At 42.5% G+C, this 21,489-nt stretch overlaps 1 protein-coding gene across 1 annotated transcript in view; it reads left to right on the top strand.

Annotated features, from left to right (window-relative positions):
* The window catches only part of MCM10 (minichromosome maintenance 10 replication initiation factor), a gene marked incomplete at its 5' end in the record, with an annotated part of 35,314 nt that overhangs the window by 13,195 nt on the left and 630 nt on the right, over positions 1–21,489 (top strand). The window contains 12 exons of the mRNA XM_079699046.1: positions 139–255; positions 2,865–3,064; positions 4,493–4,593; positions 5,556–5,666; positions 5,754–5,871; positions 7,799–8,027; positions 9,175–9,316; positions 9,942–10,060; positions 11,112–11,225; positions 13,125–13,270; positions 16,948–16,990; positions 17,077–17,176. Of these exons, the coding sequence (XP_079555172.1) occupies positions 139–255; positions 2,865–3,064; positions 4,493–4,593; positions 5,556–5,666; positions 5,754–5,871; positions 7,799–8,027; positions 9,175–9,316; positions 9,942–10,060; positions 11,112–11,225; positions 13,125–13,270; positions 16,948–16,990; positions 17,077–17,160 (1,524 nt within the window). The 3' untranslated portion in view covers positions 17,161–17,176. The remainder of the gene's footprint in view (positions 1–138; positions 256–2,864; positions 3,065–4,492; positions 4,594–5,555; positions 5,667–5,753; positions 5,872–7,798; positions 8,028–9,174; positions 9,317–9,941; positions 10,061–11,111; positions 11,226–13,124; positions 13,271–16,947; positions 16,991–17,076; positions 17,177–21,489) is intronic.

The raw sequence follows: 21,489 nt of genomic DNA, 5'->3' as shown, positions 1-21,489 counted from the left end.
TGGCTTCAAATTCCAGTGCACTGATAAAAAGGATAAAAAGCCGCCTTAACTTGAGCCAACTGTTGTTATATCCATTCTTGCTGTTGAAAGGCCATACCTTTGTCTGCTTTTAACTCCAACTCCCCCTTTTTTCTACAGGTGTGCTTATCTATTGACCATCCTCAAAAGGTCTTAATTATGGGGGAAGCTCTTGACCTGGGAACCTGTAAAGCAAAGAAGAAGAATGGAGAACCGTGTACACAGACTGTGAATTTGGTAGGTTTCAGCTTTGTTGGGATGGCTTTTGCTAAAGACAGAAACTAATAGGAATAAATTATAGGTACTTTACCTGTAATGACCTGTTTGGAACTGAGTTTCCTACATAACAGGAAGCATCAAAGTGAGAAAATTGAATGTGTGGTTAATAATGGCCAGTTTACAAAGCTGAGGGTAGGGGAAAGATTTAACCTCTTAGGAAAGTGATCTTTTATTGCTAGCTGACTAGGAGGTATAAGAAAGATAGAATTTTAATTTGCTGGAGATTAAACGCTAATGATGAAATACACTGAAACCTTATTTTAGTCAATACTTAACTCTATTATACCTTTTCTTAGAGCTTTCTTTTAAAAAAATAAATAAAAGCTTTATTGAGATAGAATTCACATGCCAGACAATTCACAATTCTGAAGTGCACAATTTAGTAACTTTTAATATATTCAGAGAGTTGTGCAACCATTACCACTGTGTAATTTCAGAACATTTTCAGTAGCCTTCCAAAAAACCCATATCCATTAGCAGTCATTCCCCATTCTTCTCTCTCGCCAAGTCCTGGCAACCACTAATCTACTTTCTGTCGCTATAGATTTGCCTATTCTGGACAATTCATACAATGGAATTGTATAATATGTGCCTTTTGTGTCTGGCTTCTTTCACTTAGCATAATGCTTTTAAGATTCATCTGTGCTATATCCATGCTACAAAGCCATTTATTAGCACTTCATTCCTTTTTATGGTTGAATAATAGTTCATTGATGACCACACTCTTTTTATCCATTCATTGGTTGATGGACATTTGGGTTGTTTTGCATTTGACTGCTACGGGCAATGCTGCTGTAAACATTCATGTACAGGTTTTTGTGTGGATGTCCATTTTCAGTTCCCTCGGGTATATATATGCCTAGGATGGAATTGCTGGGTCTTATGGTAACTCTATGTTTAGGCTTTTGAGGAACCACCAAACTGGTTTCCAAAGTGACTTTTACATTCTCCCCAGCAGTATGTAAGTGTTCTAGTTTCTCCACATCCCGGCCAACACTTGTTATTGTCTGTCTTTGATTACAGCCATCCCAGTGGATACTATCCATCTAAGTGGTACTTCTTAGAGCTCTTTGAAAGGATTAAATGACAGATTTTGGTTTCATCTCTTTTTATTTCCCTCATTCTTGTCTAACAGATGAACTAGTGAACAGGACGTAGGAAGGAGGGAGATAGTTAGGAAAAGAGGTCTCGGGGGAGTACTTGACAAATCACTTAAACTGCCACTGCCACCATCTCTGAGGTTCACCCAGTAGGATAATACTTCAGAGTTTCTCTTTGTTCCTTTCACTGAAAGGGTAGCATTCGTCCAAGAGTCAACCAGAGAAACAGAAAACCTCACTAGAAACTGATTTTGTTTTATTTTTTAACTTTTATTGAGGTAAAATTCACATTATAATTGACGATTTAAAAATGTACACATCAGTAATATTTAGTGTTTTCGCTTTGTTGTGCAACCACCAGCTTCTTCTAACTTCCAAACCTTTTCATCACCCCATAAAAACACCCCCTACCTATTAAGTAATAACTTCCCTGGTGACCTGTAATCTGCTTTCTGTCTCTGGATATATGCCATAAAAGGAATCATACAACATGGGACCTTGGTGTCTGACTTCTGTCACTTAGCATAACCTTTTCTTTTTTTTTTAAATAAATTTATTTATTTATTTTATTTTTGGCTGCATTGGGTCTTTGTTGCTGCCCGCAGGCTTTCTCTAGTTGCAGCGAGTGGGGGCTACTCTTCGTTGCGGTGGCTTCTCTTGTTGCGGAGCACCGGCTCTAGGCACGTGGCTTCAGTAGTTGCAGCACGCGGGCTCAGTATTTGTGGCTCTCAGGCTCTAGAGTGCAGGCTCAGTAGTTGTGGCGCACGGGCTTAGTTGCTCTGTGACATGTGGGATCTTCCCGGACCAGGGCTCGAATCCATGTCTCCTGCACTGGCAGACGGATTCTTAACCATTGTGCCACCAGGGAAGTCGCTAGCAAAACCTTTTCAAGGTTCATCCTAGAAGCTGATTTTACTTCCATTGTAGAAAGAGGGCAAAGGCAGTGATTGATGCCACTTTTTCTTTCACCCAAGTAGTGTGTTCAGAGGAGTTTAGGGGAAGAACTTCTCCCCACAACCCCGCTTTTTGTTTTTAATTTTTATTGGCGTAGAGTTGATTTACAGTGTTGTGTTGGTTTCAGGTGTACAGCAAAGTGAATCAGTTATACATATATCAATACATATATCCACTCTTTTTTAGATTCTTTTCCTATATAGGCCATTACAGAGTACTGAGTAGAGTTCCCTGTGCTGTACAGTAGGTCCTTATAGTTATCTATTTTATATGTAGTAGTGTGTATATGTCAATCCCAATCTCCCAATTTATCCCCGCCCCCACATCCTTACCTAGGAAAAGAACTTCTAAGTTGCTGCTTAGCTGTGCATTGAGAATGGTCTCGGAGGTCAGCAGGGAGGCTTCTGCCCGCAGAACAGCTCTCTGTGAGACTGGGAGAAAGGAGCTGTGTCTCTTAACGTTGTCCCCGGCCTGTCTCCCTAACGCTGATGCAGCTGCTCTTCCTTTTTACAGAATGACTGTGAATACTGTCAGTATCACATCCAGGCCCAGTACAAGAGGCTCAGCGCCAGGCGAGCAGACCTGCAGTCCACCTTCTCCGGCGGCCGAATTCCAAAGAAGTTTGCCCGCAAAGGCATCAGCCTGAAAGAAAGGCTGTGTCAGGATGGTTTTTACTACGGAGGAGTTTCTTCGGCCTCGTATGCAGCCTCAATGTGAGACATTCTCAGAGCTTCTTTGGTGTCAGGGGTCTTGCTTGTCTTCTTTTAAGAGTAAACCCAGTGGTTGTACGTTTCTGTCCCGGTCCTGGAAGACTTGTACAGGTTTTATCTTTCATAGCGTGCTGCCTGGAACAAGATGGCTGAGGGCCTCTTTCGTTCCTGGGAAGAGAGGAAAACACTCAGAAGGCGGGGAAACTAAGTCAGGTCATGATGATCTTTAACAGGGAACCCACACTTCCTCTTTGGCTTCTAATGTGAATAGTGCAGCTTTGTCAGGGCTGATGGGCCGTTAAAAGTGTTAATCATAGTGTTGACATACTTGAAATCATTTCCCTGACGACTGTTAGTGTGAGGTTGCTGACCTCGTGGAACCCACATTTAATTTAGTGAATGAATATGCAGAGAAGCCTCACAGGGGAGGGGGTGCTGCTGAGGCTGGCATGCCTGGCCTCCCCTCTGGGGATCTCATTCTCTCCCTGGAGTCCCTGAGTAGATGATCGATGACCTCGTCCCTGTTCTCTAGAAAGTACGTCTGAGGATGCAGCAGGTGGGGACCTGACTCAAGGGAGCCACACTTGGTCCAAGAACAAAACAGATTTTGTCCTCGATCCAACAGAAATTGGGCTAGAGAACTCTCACTTCCTGTATATTTTGTGATATCAAGCACATTTTTAAGATTTAAAATAATTTCTGTATTTTACCAAATTGCAAAAAGCAATACACATATGTTATTTTTTTTAAATGTATGTACAGTTTAGCCAAAAGGAGACAGTAAAAACCATCTATAATCCCACCACCTAGTTAACTGTTAGTTTTGGTATATATGGTTCTAGGGGTCCTTTTTTCTCAAATGTATAAAGTTTTAATAGAATAAAATGAGATCATAATATACCTATACTTTGCCAGCGTTCTTTTTTCCCACATAAAATAACGGATTTTTCTTTGTGGAACATTCACTTATGGCATTATTTTTAGTGGCTACATGGTGTTGTTTTATGTGGCTCTGTGATAATTTAAATAATTCTCCATGGATGAACATTTATAGCATTTCCAACTTTTAACAATACAAACAAAGCTTCCATTCATATCCTAAATTTTTGCATAGGTCTTAGGTAAATCCTAACTACTTGGTAAGTCCTAGTCTACTTGATCAAAGTGTTGGCATATTTCTTATTTCTTTTGCCAACGTGCTCTTCTGGAACAGCCTTCAGTCAAATTTGTAGGTCGCCTGTTGTTTTATATCTGTGACATAATGCACACACCAGTTATGCTGTAGGGCCACAGTATTAAGTCTATTTACATGGTGATTTGAGAAACGTTGACAGTTTGTAATAAATGACTACTTCTGCGCCTTCTTTACCTCACAGAGCGTTGAAGTTCAGTGATTTTCCTTTTTTGAGGGCGTGACTCTTGTCATTTCAGTGCAGCTGCTGTCGCACCTAAAAAGAAGATTCAAACCACTCTGACTAATCTGGTGGTTAAGGGCGCAGACTTGATCCTTCAGGAAACTCAACAAAAACACGGTAACTTTGTTTCTAGATACTATTTTTCTTTCTCCAGTTTAAACATGAAGTCTTCAGGATTGAAACTGGTTAGATCCTAACACTAAGTTATACTTGGTGAGTGATGTGGCCTCAGCTGAACGAACCAAGCTTGGTTGGCAGCATCTTAAGAAAAAACAGCATATTAATCTTAGCTGTGTCCTAGCTTTTTAAAATGACTTGATGGGGACTTCCCTGGTGGTGCAGTGGTTAAGAATCTGCCTGCCAATGCAGGGGACACAGGTTCGTTCCCTGGTCCAGGAATATCCCACATGCCGTGGAGCAACTAAGCCCGTGCGCCACAACTACTGAGCCTGTGCTCTAGAGCCCGTGCACCACAACTACTGAAGCCCGTACACCTAGAGCCTGTGTTCCACAACAAGAAAGCCACCGCAATGAGAAGCCTGCACACTGCAACAAAGATTAGCCCCCGCTCACTGCAACTAGAGAAAGCCAGTATGCAACGAAGACCCAACGCAGCCAAAAAAATAAAATAAAATGTCTTGATGTATCTGGGTCTAACTCTTAGTGTCCAGCACTAGAATCAGTAGTATCAGGTTCCTGGTCAAACTCGGTTATCTTTCATTAAAACAGGTCTAGGTCGAAGAACGCCACCTCCACCCTGTCCTTGGGGCTCTGTTCATAACAGTGGTCCAGGTCTAGCATGGATCCTTATTCATAGTGCATATTCCAGGAATAGTGTATGAAATGACCCCGCAGGTATTAGTATTCTAATCATTTTTCAAAAATAAGATACATTTGTCTTACCCTTGAAGTCCTACTTGTCTGAGGTTAGAGGTGAAAGATTCTCTTTTCTCTTGATATTCCATCTACTTCATTTACAAATAACTAAAGTTATGAAAGCAGAGTTTATAAAGGGATGTCACATGACATAAAATACTCTGAATTTTGAATCCTCTAATGCTGATATTTGTGTATTCCAGGAGTACCCCAGAAGAGCTTGTCTTGCTCTGAGGAATTCAGGGAACTGATGGACTTGCCTACATCTGGAGCCAGAAACTTGAAACATCATTTAGCCAAAGTCAAGTCATCAGGTAGAGTCAGACTGTACCTGCTCTAGAGTCTACGCGTGGGTCCCCACAGCCTCTCAGAACCCCCGCAGCCTGTGCCTTGTGTTTCAGGGATCATGGCGAGCGCGAAACCTGCTTTCCAGTCTATCTCGGCATCAGCCCTCTTGAAGCAACAGAAGCAGCATATGTTAGAGATGCGGAAAAAGAAATCAGAAGAAAGACAGAAACGGTAGGAGTCACAGATTTAATGTTCCCTGTTTAGGTAGCTCATCTCAGGAATTCTAAGGATGTCTTAATAGATTTCAAAAGTGTGACTTTGGATTTGGGGTGGTTGGCTACCTTTTTAACTTTGGAAGTTTTTAAAAAATTAATTTTAACATAACCTTTAAAATTATAAAGCATTTAAAGTTATGTATTTCTGACTTATGCTAGTAAATCCTGAGACCTGGTGGTACAGGCTGCAGTAATTAATATCACTGTGGAAATGAGAAAGGAGTAACATATAAAGACAGTTTTGTGAAAAGGGAGAGTAGGCGTTGAGCTGTTTGGTGCCCATTTCTCAGTTTTGCCACAGTTAGGTTTTTTTTTTTTTTTTTTTTGCGGTATGCAGGCCTCTCACTGTTGTGGTCTCTCCCGTTGCGGAGCACAGGCTCCGGACGCGCAGGCTCAGCGGCCATGGCTCACGGGCCCAGCCGCTCCGCGGCATGTGGGATTCTCCCGGACCGGGGCACGAACCCGTGTCCCCTGCATCAGCAGGCAGACTCTCAACCACTGCGCCACCAGGGAAGCCCCACAGTTAGGTTTTTAATTACAGGCTGGGCCAATGCGTAGATTCTGCATTTGTTCAGGTCAGTGATAAAAATGAGGTACTGAGAATGGAGAGTCATTTCAGAGGCAGAATCAAGTGGAAATGGGTGTGGAAGATAAACAAATCAAAGACTCTTGAACTCAAGTTATCCAATGATAGTAAGAGCTACTGTTTACAGTCACCTAGCATGTGCTGAGCCACCATGCTTTACACTGTACACACGTCTCATCGGTCCTTACCATAATCTGCAAGGTGTTATTATCCTTGTTTTATGGCTAATGTAACTGAAGACCAGAGAGTTAGTAAGTGGTGGAGCCAAGTTTGGACTCACACCTACCTGTTCTACTCCAGTGTTGAACCATTATGCTGTCCCAGATCTAGGCTCCTATAGGGTACCTAGTTCCATGGAAAAGGACGCCTATTATGAGTCAAGAGGAAATGCTTTGGGAAAATAAGAGAATGTATTTGGCCTCAGGCAGGTTAGTTTGAGGTGCTGGTGGGATATCTATAGAGGTATTCATCAGGGGCCTACAGGTGACGTAAATGTATATATATGGACATAAAAATGTATATGGAGTTGTGAACCTTGTAGGGAGTAGAAAGCACCCGTCAGTTTAAAGGCATTAGTTTGAAGTTTTTCAGAATTTCGCTGGTCAAACAAAACATACCTTTGGGCAGGATCTGCTAGGCAATTTGCAAACTCAGCCTGGAGCTTACAGGAGTGGGGATGTGGTAGAGAAGAGAAGACTGGCCCAGGATTATCTGGTACTAGTCCTGAGCCTCTCACTTACGAGCAGTGAGGTCTTGGGCCTCAATTTCTTTATCCCTACAATGAGAGGGTTGGCCTAGATGATTTCTGACCTTTGTTGTTTTTAAATAATCCTTAAAGCCATATATAAAATAATCACTGTGTGAATTATAGCACCTTTCTGTTAGGACTTCCAAATGTAACAAATGTGTTATCTCTTCCCAGTAGAGGAAACAAAATACAGAGAGATTCGGTGAGTTCCTGAAGGATCTCAGCTAACCAGAGGGCTAGGAATACAGTCCACAGCTCGCCTTCAGGGCTGAAGGTGCTCCATAGTCTGTACCCACTGGAAAGCTAGTTGATAAAAATAGTAATCAGTTCTAAACTGGTGAAACAATTAGCACTTATTCAATAAAATAAGTTAGCTTAAGAGTTAGTGAGGCTAATATTGTTTTTACTGTGCACTAATCTGAATTAATAACCAAGAAGGGAAAATTATTTTACTGACGACTGCTTATCAGCTGGTGGCCTGCTTGTGGTCTCCCAGTCTGCATGTTTTGTGCTCATGTGCATAGTTTGTGACTGCCTATTTCTTTAAAGATTTCTCCAAAGTGCGAGTGAAGTTGAGAGCCCAGCTGTGCCGTCCTCTTCTCGGCAGCCCCCTTCTTGGTCTCCTCCAACGGGGGCTGAGTTCCCCAAGCTGGAAGGAGCCCCAGCCATACAGATGCCAAAGCTTGGAAGAAACATCTCAGAAGGAGATGATGTCCTCTTTTTTGATGAGTCACCACCACCAAGACCAAAACTGAGTGCGTTAGCAGAAGCCAAAAAGGTAACTGGCATCTCTTTTCTTCACCACTTGAATTTGTATTCTGTGAGACACAGCTGGTATTTCAAACTTTATATACCTGTGACCAGGAAAGACAGTCCCCTCATACCTATTTATTGATCATGATAATTAGAATCAAAGGAATTTTAAATGATAATGGGTATCAACATAATGCCATTTATTTAATCCAAGAGAACTAGCTACTGTCTCCACACTATTTCTTGTCAGGCTGCAGGAGATAACCTAGAAGAAGATACTGTTTCACAGCTGGAGACCCTAGTATTAGGGGGAAACATTCTTGGAATTGTTGAGGCAATTGAATTGTCAAATAGTGGTTTAAAGAATCCTTCTTTAAAAGAAATCTTACACAGAAGCCCAGTCTGTAGACAGATAAAAGCTAAGCTGCTCTGATTGAAGTGGGAATTGGGGGTGGTCAGAACCCCACCTCCTCAGCAAGCTCTGTCTCTCCTCTTCCTGAGTCACCCTGAGCCCCCGACTTGAGCCTGTCTTCTCTTTATTCTAGGTAGCAGCTAGAACCACATGAAGGGCAAAGGCTAGCTGCAAGCCAAAGCCGTACCTACAGTAATAATAATAGCAATATGCACGTATGTTACTATGTGTCTGTGATGTGTGCATACATGCTGTTTACTATGTACAAGTACATGCTTGGCTTGCATTGTCTCATTTTATCCTTAAAACCACAACCCTAAAAGGTAGGTTAGTGCTGTCATCCCCATTTTGTAAATGTAGAAACTGAAGCTGAACAATTAAGTCAGGTTATAAACTAGTAGTAAGTGGCAGGGCTGGAATTCTATCCTAATCTGTCTATTCTGAAACAAACTTCCAAAATGTTTATGTGGTTCCTCTTGTGGGTCTAAAAGCCTACACACTAGCTGAAGGACTAGCTGAAGTTTAACTATTGATATTCAAATAAGCTGAGATTTGTTTTACTAACTTAGAGACCTGTCTTCCATTCTTTGAAATTTTAATAATTGTGTTAATAATGCTAAGTAATATGAAGATATATTTTGCTAATGTATGTTTGAGAACAGCCAGAATTCACTGGTTAATCACTGGAAAGGGGTATAGAGCTACAGACGCCTATCTCATCTTTTAGATTTTTACCTCCCTCTCTTTCCTTTTATTTTAGTTGGCTGCTATAACCAAATTAAGGGTAAAAGGCCAGATTCTTACAAAAACAGACCCAAACAGCATTAAGAAGCTAAAGGAGCCCCAGGATGTCCTGGAAGTGAAGGAACGTGTAGAAAAGAACAACACATTTTCTCCTCAAGGTACTGCGAATGGGAAACTTAGCAGTAGGAAAGAGACACTGCTTATAAAGGAAATGTTCCAAAACATAACCAGCCGCCCTGACATCAAAAGTCATTATTTTATTTCCATTTACCTCTATGGAGAGTACCTAAGTAGAATTTCTGCAGTTGGAACTGATTGTTTTTTATGGTCACATTAAATTAAAATGAAATTATGCACAATTTGAAAACTTGAGATTACTCATTGGATCGTTGCACATACATATTAGTAGAAAGATTTGTTTTGAAAGAAGTAGAATTCCTTTGTTTTAAATTGCCCTATTTTTATTTTTAAAACTCTGAAGCTGGCAGTGTCCTTTTAACATGAGTTTGTAAATAGGAATTTTGTTGTTGTTGTTACCTATTTTCATAATTGGCTCTTATTTTAAGGTGAAAACGATTCTAATTTAGTGGTCAAGTCTGCCATCCCCTCCCACATATTCTAGTTTGTACTTCTCAACTCAGTTCTTCTAAGATCCATCCTTTGCTCATACCAAGTGGGGGTAAATGCAGTTTGAAGGGTCTTGTAGGGGGAGACGCAGCTGAGTCGGCGAGGCCCGCTGGCCCTCTGAGGTTCCTCTGTTCACTCTTTTTCTTTCTGCTCTAGCTGAGGATGAATTGGAGCCTGCCAGGAAAAAAAGGAGAGAACAGCTTGCCTACCTGGAATCTGAGGAGTTTCAGAAAATTCTAAAAGCAAAATCGAGGCACACGGGGATCCTAAAAGAGGTAAAAAAGAGCCCAGAAGGTCAAAGGTGACAGAGATGTCCTCAGACTCGGGCGCTCTGTCGTGGGCTAAGAATCTCTTCCTGTTTCCTCAGCCGAAATGTTAGTTGTATGTCAGTTTGTTTGAGTTTGTTTTGAAGAACAGGAATATTGCTAATAGATTTTAGCTTTGCCTTTGTTGCACTGAAGAATATCATTCAACATTATTTAAATTGAGTTCAGTATTATAAAATGTTTCAGTCAATATTTTATAACTTTGAAGTATATTCTGCAAAAATGTCGAATTAATGTGTTGTACACCTAAAACTAATATAAAATTGTTAAGTCAACTATACTTCAATTTTAAATGACTAATTAACTCTTTAAAACGTTTACCTGTAGTTATGGCTGTGAAGTTATGTTTTAATGGCTCTCCACTATCTACTATTTTCTGCCTTGCAGTATGGGAAGGGATTTTTCCATTCATACAGTTTTATATGGACCCTGCAAATGCTCTAAATCAGTAGTTCTCAACCCAACACTCACAATGCCCCTTTTAAATAACAAGTGTTTTGTATTGTTCTCTTATTATCCTGAAATTATATTTGTGGATAATGTAAATTACCTAGCTAGTAATTTCAAAAATACCAATATAATATCCTACCTGTGTTCCAGACAAGCAGGGATTGTTCCTGCCAAGTGCTTGGTCTGGAGAATAGTATCGAATAGAATGGGCGTCATCACTGGGGAAGCATCCAGCACCTCCCATAACTGAATCTATATTGGAACAGTGGAAACAGTTCCCTTCTGGTGCGCACTTGACCTGATGATGCTGTTAATCACATCAGCAGTTTAAATTTGTGTTTAGTGTCTTACACATCACCAAATGCTTTCATACCCTCTTTTTGCCCATTCAGGGCTTGTTCCTACTTACCGTCTTTGGGGTTGCGGTTCATTGATCCGTGTCCTCATACAGTTAGCTTGTCTGTTCAGTTCAGATTTGATTATTATCAAGCAGCTGCCTGAGTCTATATCAGATTTGGTACAAGGTCTTCTGGGTGTCTTGTCATTCCAGGCCGAGGCTGAGCTGCAGGAACACTATTTTGAGCCCCTGGTGAAAAAAGAACAAATAGAAGAAAAGTTGAGAAACACCCGGGAAGTGAAATGTCGAGTCGTGACGTGCAGGACGGTGAGTGCAGAAGACAGTTCTCCCCACGACCTGTCTGGGGTTGCTGTGACTCAGCAGGATGTGGAGAGTCTGTTGGGTGCGTGTGGGCCCACATCTTATGACCAGAGTCCTGCCCGGGTCATTTAAGTAGGCTGCAAACCAAATGGCGTCCGATAGCCCAGCACCAGGCTTCCCGTGACCCATCCACTGAGCTCTGATGGTAGAGCCTTTGTATTGAGGTGTTCCTCATTTGGCCACAGCCCCTGGTTTTGTGGAAGAGCCTCTTCCCGTTTGACCACTGGACCGAGTATTCTTCTCTCTCCTCCTCAAGTTTTAGCACGCCCTCAGTCCATAGTTCCTAAGTCCCTGGGGCCTTGGCTGAACAACTTGATTTGGCATCACATGTCATGATCAACTACCGTTGTTCCCTTCTGCTCAGGGCCTAACCTACTAGATTGAATCTCAGGGCAGAGTGTGAATTGTATTATTGTTTGCAGAATTTTTACCCTGAGTCTATTAGAAAATTCAAAATTCTCTACTCCTCAACATTAATCAAAAATGGCCAAAAAAAAAAAGTTATTGCTGAATACTACTCCTTCCATTACCATTTCTTTGAAATATGCCTGCATGGCTAATCTGCTTCGTGAGCCCATGTAAGAGGAGAAAGAGGTTTAGCTTACCCAGTGCAATTTTCTCTATCTTTATTCTTTTTAAAACCTTAGATTCTCCTTTACATTTAGGGGGTGGGCCAAAAGGTGGAGCTTCCTTGAGAAAGTTCAGACCGTGGAGAATCAGTAAAGCTTTTACTTCCTAGGACAGCTTTTCCTCTGACAGCGTGGCTGTATTAGGACAGAGCTGGTGTATTCATTTCCTGTTGCTGCTATAACAAATGACCACCAACTGGGTGGCTTAGAACAACACAAATTTATTATCTCACAGTTTTGTAGGTCAGAAATGGGTCTCGCTGGGGTAAAATCCAGTTGTCAGTAGGGTGCGTTCCTTTCTGGAGGCTCTAGGGGACAGTCCATGTCCTTGCCTTTCCCGGCTTCTAGAGCTCACCTGCATCCCTTGGATCGTGGCTTCTTCCTCCATCATCGAAACCAGCAATGGGAGGCAGGGTCCTCTCGTCACAAATCAACTGATTAGCAACTGTAATTGCATCTGTAACCTGAATTCCCTTTTGCCATGTAACATAACGTGCTTGTAAGTTCCAGGGAATAGGGTGTGCACATCTTGGGGGGATTATTTTGCCTGCCCCAATTGGCATACCACTCTACTCTGCCCTCTTTGAGGCTGCCAAGGCCAAAAGTTATTTATCTAGACTCAGTGTGATTACCCGAAATTACATTGCACTGTCTGGCTCTGTTTCAACCTTCACCCATCATTTCTTGTTCTTTTCAGTCCTTTGAAGGATCAAAATTAAAAGTAAATTACTTAATATCTGTCTTGGTTTTGCTGTGTATGAAATAGGAGTAGTCATAAGCTTATAATCCTTCTCAGTGGCCTTGTAAGAGAAAATGAAAGAGCAGCTCATCATCCTTCCCGAACAGGCCCCATGGTTGTAATCTGTTGTCTTACAATCAGGGACTACAGTGAATACAGAGCAGACCAATCAGAGCTACTTAGAGATTTCCAATCCTTTTCTTCCTTCGCCCTAGCCATCGTCTTGATGTCACAGAAGGTTATTGTGTATTTTACACCTAAAATTGGGGCACACATGAGAAAAAGTGGTATCAGTAGGGGGAAAGTCAAGAAATCACATGATCACTGCAGCCAGAAGATAATAGCTCCGCCGGCACCTGCCTGGTGGCGACAAAAGAACAGAAGTTCTCAGGACAGTCTGCCCTTGTGGCAGCTGGCTCATTTCTCCTTCAGAGCTCTTGACCTGACATGTGCCTTCTTTCTGCTGGTTCTGTGCAGTGCGCTTACACCCACTTCAAGCCTCTGGAGACCTGCGTCAGCGAGCAGCATAACTACCACTGGCACGACGGTGTGAAGAGGTTTTTCAAGTGTGCCTGTGGAAACAGAAGTGTCTCCCTCGACAGGCTCCCCCAAAAGCACTGCAGGTATGAGAATTGCTGGGGTTCTTGGTCTCATCCAGGCCTCCTGAACCTTTTTCCAATTCCCATGTGATGCTGTTCCCTTGGAACTGTGGACAGTCCTTGACCCTGGGAGGGTCACGCTTGCTCTGTGCCACCTTACGGCTCCTGGGTATCCCCAAATGCTGCTGGAGGGAAGGGACCCTGCCCCTTTCACAGCTGTATCCCCAATACTAAATACAGTGCCCGGTGCATAGTATGTTATCAGAAATGTTTGTTGAATAAATAAATGGAGCCTATGGATGGTGGGTTGGTGAAATATGTGTGTTTGTGGGGGGCTCGGATAGGGAATTTTTTTTCTCTGCTGTAGAGAGTTATTTGTTTAAATTTTTATAATATGTGAGTATGTGTGTTTTAAGGGACTTTTTGCTTTTACTTGGGGGGGGGAATTTTGGATACAGAGGCAGAGCTGCTGTGTTTGACTACTCAGGGGGCATGCTTCATGTAAAACAGCCTGAGTAATACCTGTGCAGTTCGGGGTGCAGTTTGTAGAACATGGTCCTTGGTGCGTTCAGTGCTCTCCTAATATATGTATTTCTCTGTCCCCTTCCTCACTCACTATGAGTGCCGTTAGATATCTTATTTTCCTTTGATTTATCAATGTGCTACATTACACTGTTAAGTTTTTCTGAAGTTGAACTTTCCTTTTTTATTCCTTGGATAAACACGACCTATCTTGATGACTTTTTTATTTCAGCACACTGTTATAATCAATTAGCTAATATTTTATATGTGATTTTTATATCTATTCATAAGGGAATTAGACCTTTTTTTTCCTTTTCTTATATAGACCTATCTCGTTTTCGAACCAAGATTATGTGAGCCTTATAAAATGAATTGGGCAGCTTCCTGAAATAACATATCAAGTAGCAATTATTTCTTGAAAGTTTAGTAAATCTCAGCTATAAAATTATTTAGGCCCTGTTCTTGGAGGAAAGGGGTGGCTTTGATTACCATTTCAATTTCATGGTCTCTTTTCTACCAATTCCAGCTTTTTATATTTTTCTAGGAATCCATTTCATTTAAATTTTCAAACTTATTAATATTTAGTTGTCCCTAATGTACTTTTTTCAGTCTGTTACTTGCTATATTTTATAAATAGGTATTTACTATATTTTGTTCTGTTGTTTTTTTCTTCTGTTTTTCAAAGTCAACCTTGATAGAAGTCTCTTCGTTCTGTTAACCTTTTCAGAAAACCATCTTTTAGTTTTCTAAACATTTATTGATTTTCTTTCTGTTTTCCTGATTTCCACCCTTATCTTTATGTACTTCTTGTTTCTTTGGGTTTGCTTTGTACCGTTTTGTGTACATTCTTCAGTTAAAAGCTTAAACTCAACTTATTAGTTTGTAACCTTTCTTGTTGCCTCATAAATCAAATTTTTTAAATAAATTGAAGGTTTGTGGCAACCCTGAGTTGAGCAAGTCTATTGGCACCATTTTTCCAACAGCGTTTTATTTATTTATTTATCTATCTATTTATCTATTTATTTATTTATTGCCACGTTGGGTCTTTGTTGCTGTGCATGGGCTTTCTCTAGTTGCGGTGAGTGGGGACTACTCTTCGTTGAGGTGCACGGGCTTCTCACTGTGGTTGCTTCTCTTGTTGCGGAGCACGGGCTCTAGGTGCGCGGGCTTCAGTAGTTGTGGCTCACAGTCTCTAGAGTGCAGGCTCAGTAGTTGTGGCACACAGGCTTAGTTGCTCCGCAGCATGTGGGATCTTCCCAGACCAGGGCTCGAACCCGTGTCCTCTGCATTGGCAGGCGGATTCTTAACCACTGCGCCACCAGGGAAGTCCCCTCATAAATCAGTTTAAAGCTCCTATTTCCCTCTAAGTAGTTCTGCTTTAGCAGTCACCTGCAAAGTTTGATGCTTAGTTAAAATTATTTCTTAATGTCTTGGATGATTTCCTTTTTGACCTAAGAGTTAGTAATATATATGGGATTGATTTTATCTTTTTTGTTATTAATTTCTAACTTTATTGCGTTATTCTTGAAGGACATAATTTGTATGATGTTGATTCTTTGGAATTTGAGGCAATCTCACTGTCACCTTTTCACCAGGATATTCTCACTACCTTTTTGTTCGCTCATTTCGTTTTGGTTGTTGTTTATTTCCTGGACCCCAAACTCCACTCTCATTTCCAGTTTCTCCAAAGCTGATTTGGGATGAGGGTGGGGGCTCGTTCATCACCTTGTCAGGAGCTGGTTTGTGCATCTTTTTACAGTCTAGGTTAGAATTGTTCTAAGTAGCTATTTGTATATTGATATTTGACTTCTCTCCAAAATATTGTAACAGCAAGAGCTTGTGTAAAACATTTGATTATCAGAGAAATGTGTGTGCATTAAGGACAAGCAGTAAGTACAACTCACATGGAAGAACACGATGCCTTTCAGCCTCCAGGGGGTGCTGTTATTTTTGTTAACATCTGCTTTCTCTGGTCTCTCTCTTGTCAGTTCTTGATCTCGAGCAGAAATGGGCAAACCGTTTCTGTGAAAGGCAGATAGTAAATATATTAGGCAGGCACTGTGGTTTGTTTCACCGCTCTTGTGGCCGCCATAGGTGATGCTCAAACGAGGAGGCTTGGCCGTGTTCAGCAAAACCTCACGAAAACTGTGGCAGGCTGGATTTGGCCCTTGTATTATAATTGCCCACCCCTGACAGTAAGCTGTGCGTAATATCATCACTGATCTGGTCGTAGGCCACGAAAGTCTCTCAGTAGACATTCAGCTGGTCTCTAGCTGGAGAAGGTGGTGGAGAGGCTTGGGGCTAAGTCCTCGGGCAGCTGATGCTCAGGGCGGGAGTGGAGTCTAAGCCAGATAGGGAGGAAGGATGAGGCTGGTGGGGTGACCCCTACAGCCCGGACCCTCTCAGATCCAAAGCTGCTGGGAGACATAGTCCCACGGCTTCACTATATTTCTTTTCTGTTTCTCTCTCTGTCCTGCAGAGTAAACTTCATAGACAATGAGCTTTCCCCATAGCATCCCAATGCCTCCTCAGGGTTGGACTCACCTACCATGTTAAAAAGTGAGAATGAGAGTCTCCAGGCCCTTTGAGTGAAAAATCTTTGGGTTATGAAAAGATTTCCTTCCTGTTGTGTTGGTTTCACACCAAATTTAACATTGACCTCTGAGTGGAAAATCAAGATAGCACTGTCTTCCCTGTTCTTACTGCTGAAAAAGGTGGGGGGGGGATTGTTCAAACCAGAAGGAAGAGTAATCCTTTCTTATCACAGCCTTTTAGTTCCAGAACAGGAGAAAAAGGGGCAAGCCATAGGCTGCATGTACCTGTAGGCTGGCTTCCTCAATCCAAGGGTCTTCCCAGTGACCGGCACTAGAAACCAAGCTCGCACTCACCACCTATAGCGTGTGTAGCCCTGTTATACTACCATTTGAAATTCCTTCTCTGAAGTATCTAGCTTACTGCAGAGTTGAAAACCGTTTCTCAAATTACTGGAGTATTTTCAGTAGCAATAGAGCATAGCCTGGAATATGAATGTCACCTTGATCAGCTTCTGCTTAAATGGGGGAGATCTCCCCCCAAGTGCAGGGAGCACTGTTACCTTCATGTGTATGGGCCCATAACCTCACTGCTGAGTCAATCCCATCTTTTCTGTTTCAGTAATTGTGGCCTCTTTTCTGTTTCAGTAATTGTGGCCTCTTCAAGTGGGAACGGGACGGAATGTTAAAGGTATGTCATCTGCAAGGTGATGGGTTTTAGTGACCCATGCAAATAATATTGACCCATTTCTTATTAAACTATTTTTATTTTTCTAGGAAAAGACAGGTCCAAAGATAGGAGGAGAAACCCTGTTACCAAGAGGAGAAGAACATGCCAAATTCCTGAATAGCCTTAAATAGCCCCGACTTCAAACAGGTACCCACAGCCTACATTGCTTCTTGTGGTTCTGGAAAAGCAAGAGTGTTGGCTCTGAATTGCCCGTGTTCCTGATTGACACAGTCAGAACGAATACTTGCTAAGCCTACAACTTTGCCTCCTTCCTCGGTTGTGTTGGTTTAACATCAAATTTAACATTGACCTTTAAGTGGAAATTCAAGGTATCATTGTCTTCCCTGTTCTCAGTACTGATGGCAGAATTCACACAGTTTTTATGCCCCAAACTGGAAGGTAGATAGAGAGTTGTGTTTATCTCTCTTGGGTTGTAGAGAATGCAGTGTCGCTTCTTGATCACAGTAAGGTTCTGGTATTTATAGGGACACCCAGAGACAAAAGAATGAATTTAGCTCAGGTAACCTGCCTAACTTCTGGGCTTCAGTTTCCTCATATGCAAAATGAGGAAGGTTGGACTAAATGGTCTTGAAATGTTTTTTTGAGCTCTCAGAGTCTAAAAATAATATAATGTTTTGCCATCTAGAAAATTATGACCGCCGCCCTTGATATAGTCTTGCTGTATTGATATTAAAAGCCAGGTTCCTTCTGTTGATTCTACTGTTACCTCTATTTTGTTCTTGGAAATCAAGTCACTGACCCACTTGGCATTTCAATTCATATCTATATTGTCTCTGTGCTGTTGTTACAATATCATGGAGCTCTGTAATGGAAATGCCTAAAATCTCATCATTTTAAAATGTGGCTTTATTTAAATGTGGCTTAAAGAAAGTGAAACCTCTAGCCAAAACAAACATAAAATTTCAGAAGCCATGAAGCCCATTTGGAGAACAGAAACATCCCACAAGGAGAATCTTCTGGAGTTTGGGATTTGCAGATATGCTTTATCATACACGTTAAGAATTATAGGTCGGGGATCGCTGCATGATGCAGGGTGAGGGGCAGCCTGGGACTCGTGGTTACGCCCGAGTCTCAGCGCTTCCGCTCGCTAGTTCTGTGACCTCAGCCGAGGTGCCCATCCTCACTTTCCCCGTCTGCAAAACGAAGGCGATGATGTCTTGGTGGCGCAGACTCACGTGAGATGGTGCACATGCGCAAGGGCTCAGTAGGTGCGGCTTTTGTTACGCTTCCCAGGTAAGAGCACAGAGACTGAGAAAGCAGGCCCTGAAAGGAGAGTTTGGTTGCAGGTTGGGAGGCGGTGTCACAGGTGAGGCTGGAGAAGGAGGTGGTGGCAGACCTGGAACTTTGCAGTGCCTCCTTGGCTGTGGTGAGGACATAGGTCTTGGTCCTGTGTGTGCTGGGACCCACGAGAGGGTTTTCAGCAGGGGTTTCTGTCATACCACTCAGCTGCTGCGTGGAGAATGAGGTGGGGGCAGGGGTGCTAGAGGCAGAACGATGCTGGCAGATCGCAGCACTTGAGGGAAAGGAACGGCGGCCTGAACGGAAGGGTGATGATGGAGGTGGACAGTGGTGGATGGCCTTAAAGGAACAGACAGATTGTGCTGGAGAGGGAGTCCAGGGTCGCGTTCCGGGTTAGGTAACTAACTGCATGGATGTTGAGGGGAAACTCTGAAGAGGTCGGAGACAGACAGCCCAGACGTTCAGATGCACCAGGCTTCCCACCCAAGGGAGATCAAGGCGGTGACAGGAAGCAACTCTGGGGCAGCTTGGCCCACAGGGCAAGACCCGTACTGTCTGAGGTTCCCCCAGAGGTTGCTAAGGGCACATGGGAATGTGGACTGTAGCTACCATTTTGTACAAACATTAGGTGCTCAATATGCTTCTGAAGAAATAGCAATTTTATGAGGACCAAGGGCCAGAAGAATGCAGTCAGCATTCCAGATAAGGCAGGATGGGGTTTCACTGGGTCAGCTCCGTCTTGCCCTTCGGCCAACTCAGAGGCACCCATAATGTCTTGGGTCTTTGCCCTGAACCAGCCCAGGCTTTGGAGTCACCGTCAGGAATCAGGGTATATGACTCTGTTAGAGTGACCGCAGAAGAACAGATGGGGAGATGAATGTTACTCATGGAAGATCCTTTCCAGGTCATTCCTCAAACACAGCTCAGTATCTATGGGTGAAATGATAAAAATGTCGAGGATTGGCTTTCAAAGCAAACTAAAGGGATGGAAGGCAGCGACGGGGGTTTCGGTGAACCAAAAGTGGCTGAGTTACTAATTGTTAAAGCCGGGTCATGGGTACATGGAGACTAGTGCTCATCTCTGTATTGTCACTTATGTCGTAAGATGTCATGATGAAAAGGAAAGAAACAAGATAAGCAGCTTGAGCTTTGCTTTCTCTGTGACGCCTGCCCCGTGTCCCGGGGAGCAGTCGACGCTCCTTCCTCCAGGTTGTTGCTGTATTTTGAATGTTGCTCTGGCAGGGAGCTTATTGTAATGGGTTTGTTTATCCATGTCACCTGCTAGCTTGTATATTTTAGTGTGGTTCAATTCCCAGGTGCCAAACACAGTGCTGCCCTGCTGGTGCTCAGTGAGTGTTGGGTGGGTGGACGGATTTTACAAACCGTGAATACAAGGAACGTAATGTTTTCTGAATTGTTAAAACAAACAAACAAAAAAATAGAAGTATAGGTCAAACCTCACGCAGGTTGCCACCAGAAAATTCCATTTAGGAGAGTCCTCTGCCTGGGCGACCTGATTTTCCAAATACCATTTGACCCAAGTGAATGCCACTTAAAGATTGGGTCAATTGGTAGGATTATTATATTGGGATTTAAACTCTAGCTCGGAATAGTTTAGGTTTCCCCCAAGATGGTATTATAGTAGGGACATAAGGTGGTTGTGAGAGATGGTTGATTTAGGTTTCCGAGAGCCAGAAATAAATTTCACATGCCTTAGATTTCATCCAAGTCTGCTCTCCATGCATAGAAGGTGCTGTGTCTGACCCTTGTGTTCCCCCTAAGGTCACATCCTTACAGCTATATCTTTAGGAGTATTTCACTTTCCAGGAGGTGTGTGTGTGGTTTTTTTCTTTAATTCTTAACAGAGAAAATGTTTAAGCTTCAAAAAGAACCAAAAGCACTTGAAATTCTGATATTTTTGATGGCGCATTTTGAGTAGATGCGTTTGTCCCATAAACCTAAAAGAGAGCTATGGATCTGAAGTAGGTCACAACTGAGCAGCTGCCTGGACACCGAACGCCAGGTTGCTCTTTGAGGAGCCCCTTCCTGTGTAAGAAACTTGTTCTTGTTTGAACCAAGGGTGTTGTCAGAGTCCAGATTCACTTGTATATTGTGTATAAGTCATGGGTGAGCTGAACCTAGATGCCCTCTGTTTTTAAATTTGATTTTTACATTTTAAATAATTAAAAATATAATTGAGTTACTTCTCAGTTACTCTAGGTGTTGGGGGGCTTCCACTGGGGTTGCCTCTGTGTGTGTGTGTGTGTGTGTGTGTGTTAGAATATTCAGGGATGGGAAGGGATGGGTGGGCTGGAGGGGGCACTTGTTTGCATTGAAAATATGATTCATCGTGAGGCCAGTCTTTAATCCTACCACCTTCTTTATCAATGTGTATTAAATGCTTTCATATAAATCCAAAATGTGTGTTTTTTTCTTATGCTGTCTTTGGCAATGTAGAGATTATTGTATAATCACGGGCTATCAGAAGAGAGTAAGCACACGGTGGTCTAAGTTAGTACACAAAAACTGGCCATGTCCTTCGTGGTTGATCACAATGTTCTGATCTTCACAATAGGTTTTATTTTTCTATGGCTTTTTCCTTTCTTTTCTTTTTTGGTTTATTTTATTTTATTTATTTATTTATTTATTTATTTGGCCGTGGCCACAGGGCTTGCAGGATCTCAGTTCCCCGACCAGAGATTGAAACTGGGCCACGGCACTGAAAGCCCGGAATCCTAACCAGTAGGCCACCAGGGAATTCCCTATGCCTTTTTCTGTTTAGAGGAATTAAGTGGCTTTTTAAAGAAAATCATCTTTCTCTTGAGTTTTGTTAAACCATACTTCCCCTTTCCAAACAACAAAAGGAAAACTGAACTAATGTAGATAACAGTGATCCAGAATAGCAACTAAGAAGCTTCTGAATGATTGGTGTGGAATTGTCCCCAAAGGGAACTTAAAACATTTAAAGTTTCCACTTTAAAAAATTTTCCAGGGCTTCCCTGGTGGCGCAGTGGTTGAGAGTCCGCCTGCCGATGCAGGGGACATGGGTTCATGCCCCGGTCCGGGAAGATCCCACATGCCGCGGAGCGGCTGGGCCTGTGAGCCATGGCCGCTGAGCCTGCGTGTCCGGAGCCTGTGCTCCACGACGGGAGAGGCCACAACAGTGAGAGGCCCGTGTACCGGAAAAAAAAAAAAAAAAA

The sequence above is a fragment of the Hyperoodon ampullatus genome (genome assembly GCF_949752795.1).
Source record: "Hyperoodon ampullatus genome assembly, chromosome: 3".
In the NCBI taxonomy this organism is placed as follows: Eukaryota; Metazoa; Chordata; class Mammalia; order Artiodactyla; family Ziphiidae; genus Hyperoodon; species Hyperoodon ampullatus.
Note: the sequence above shows the minus strand (reverse complement) of the source record. Positions and strands in the feature narration are given on the sequence as shown.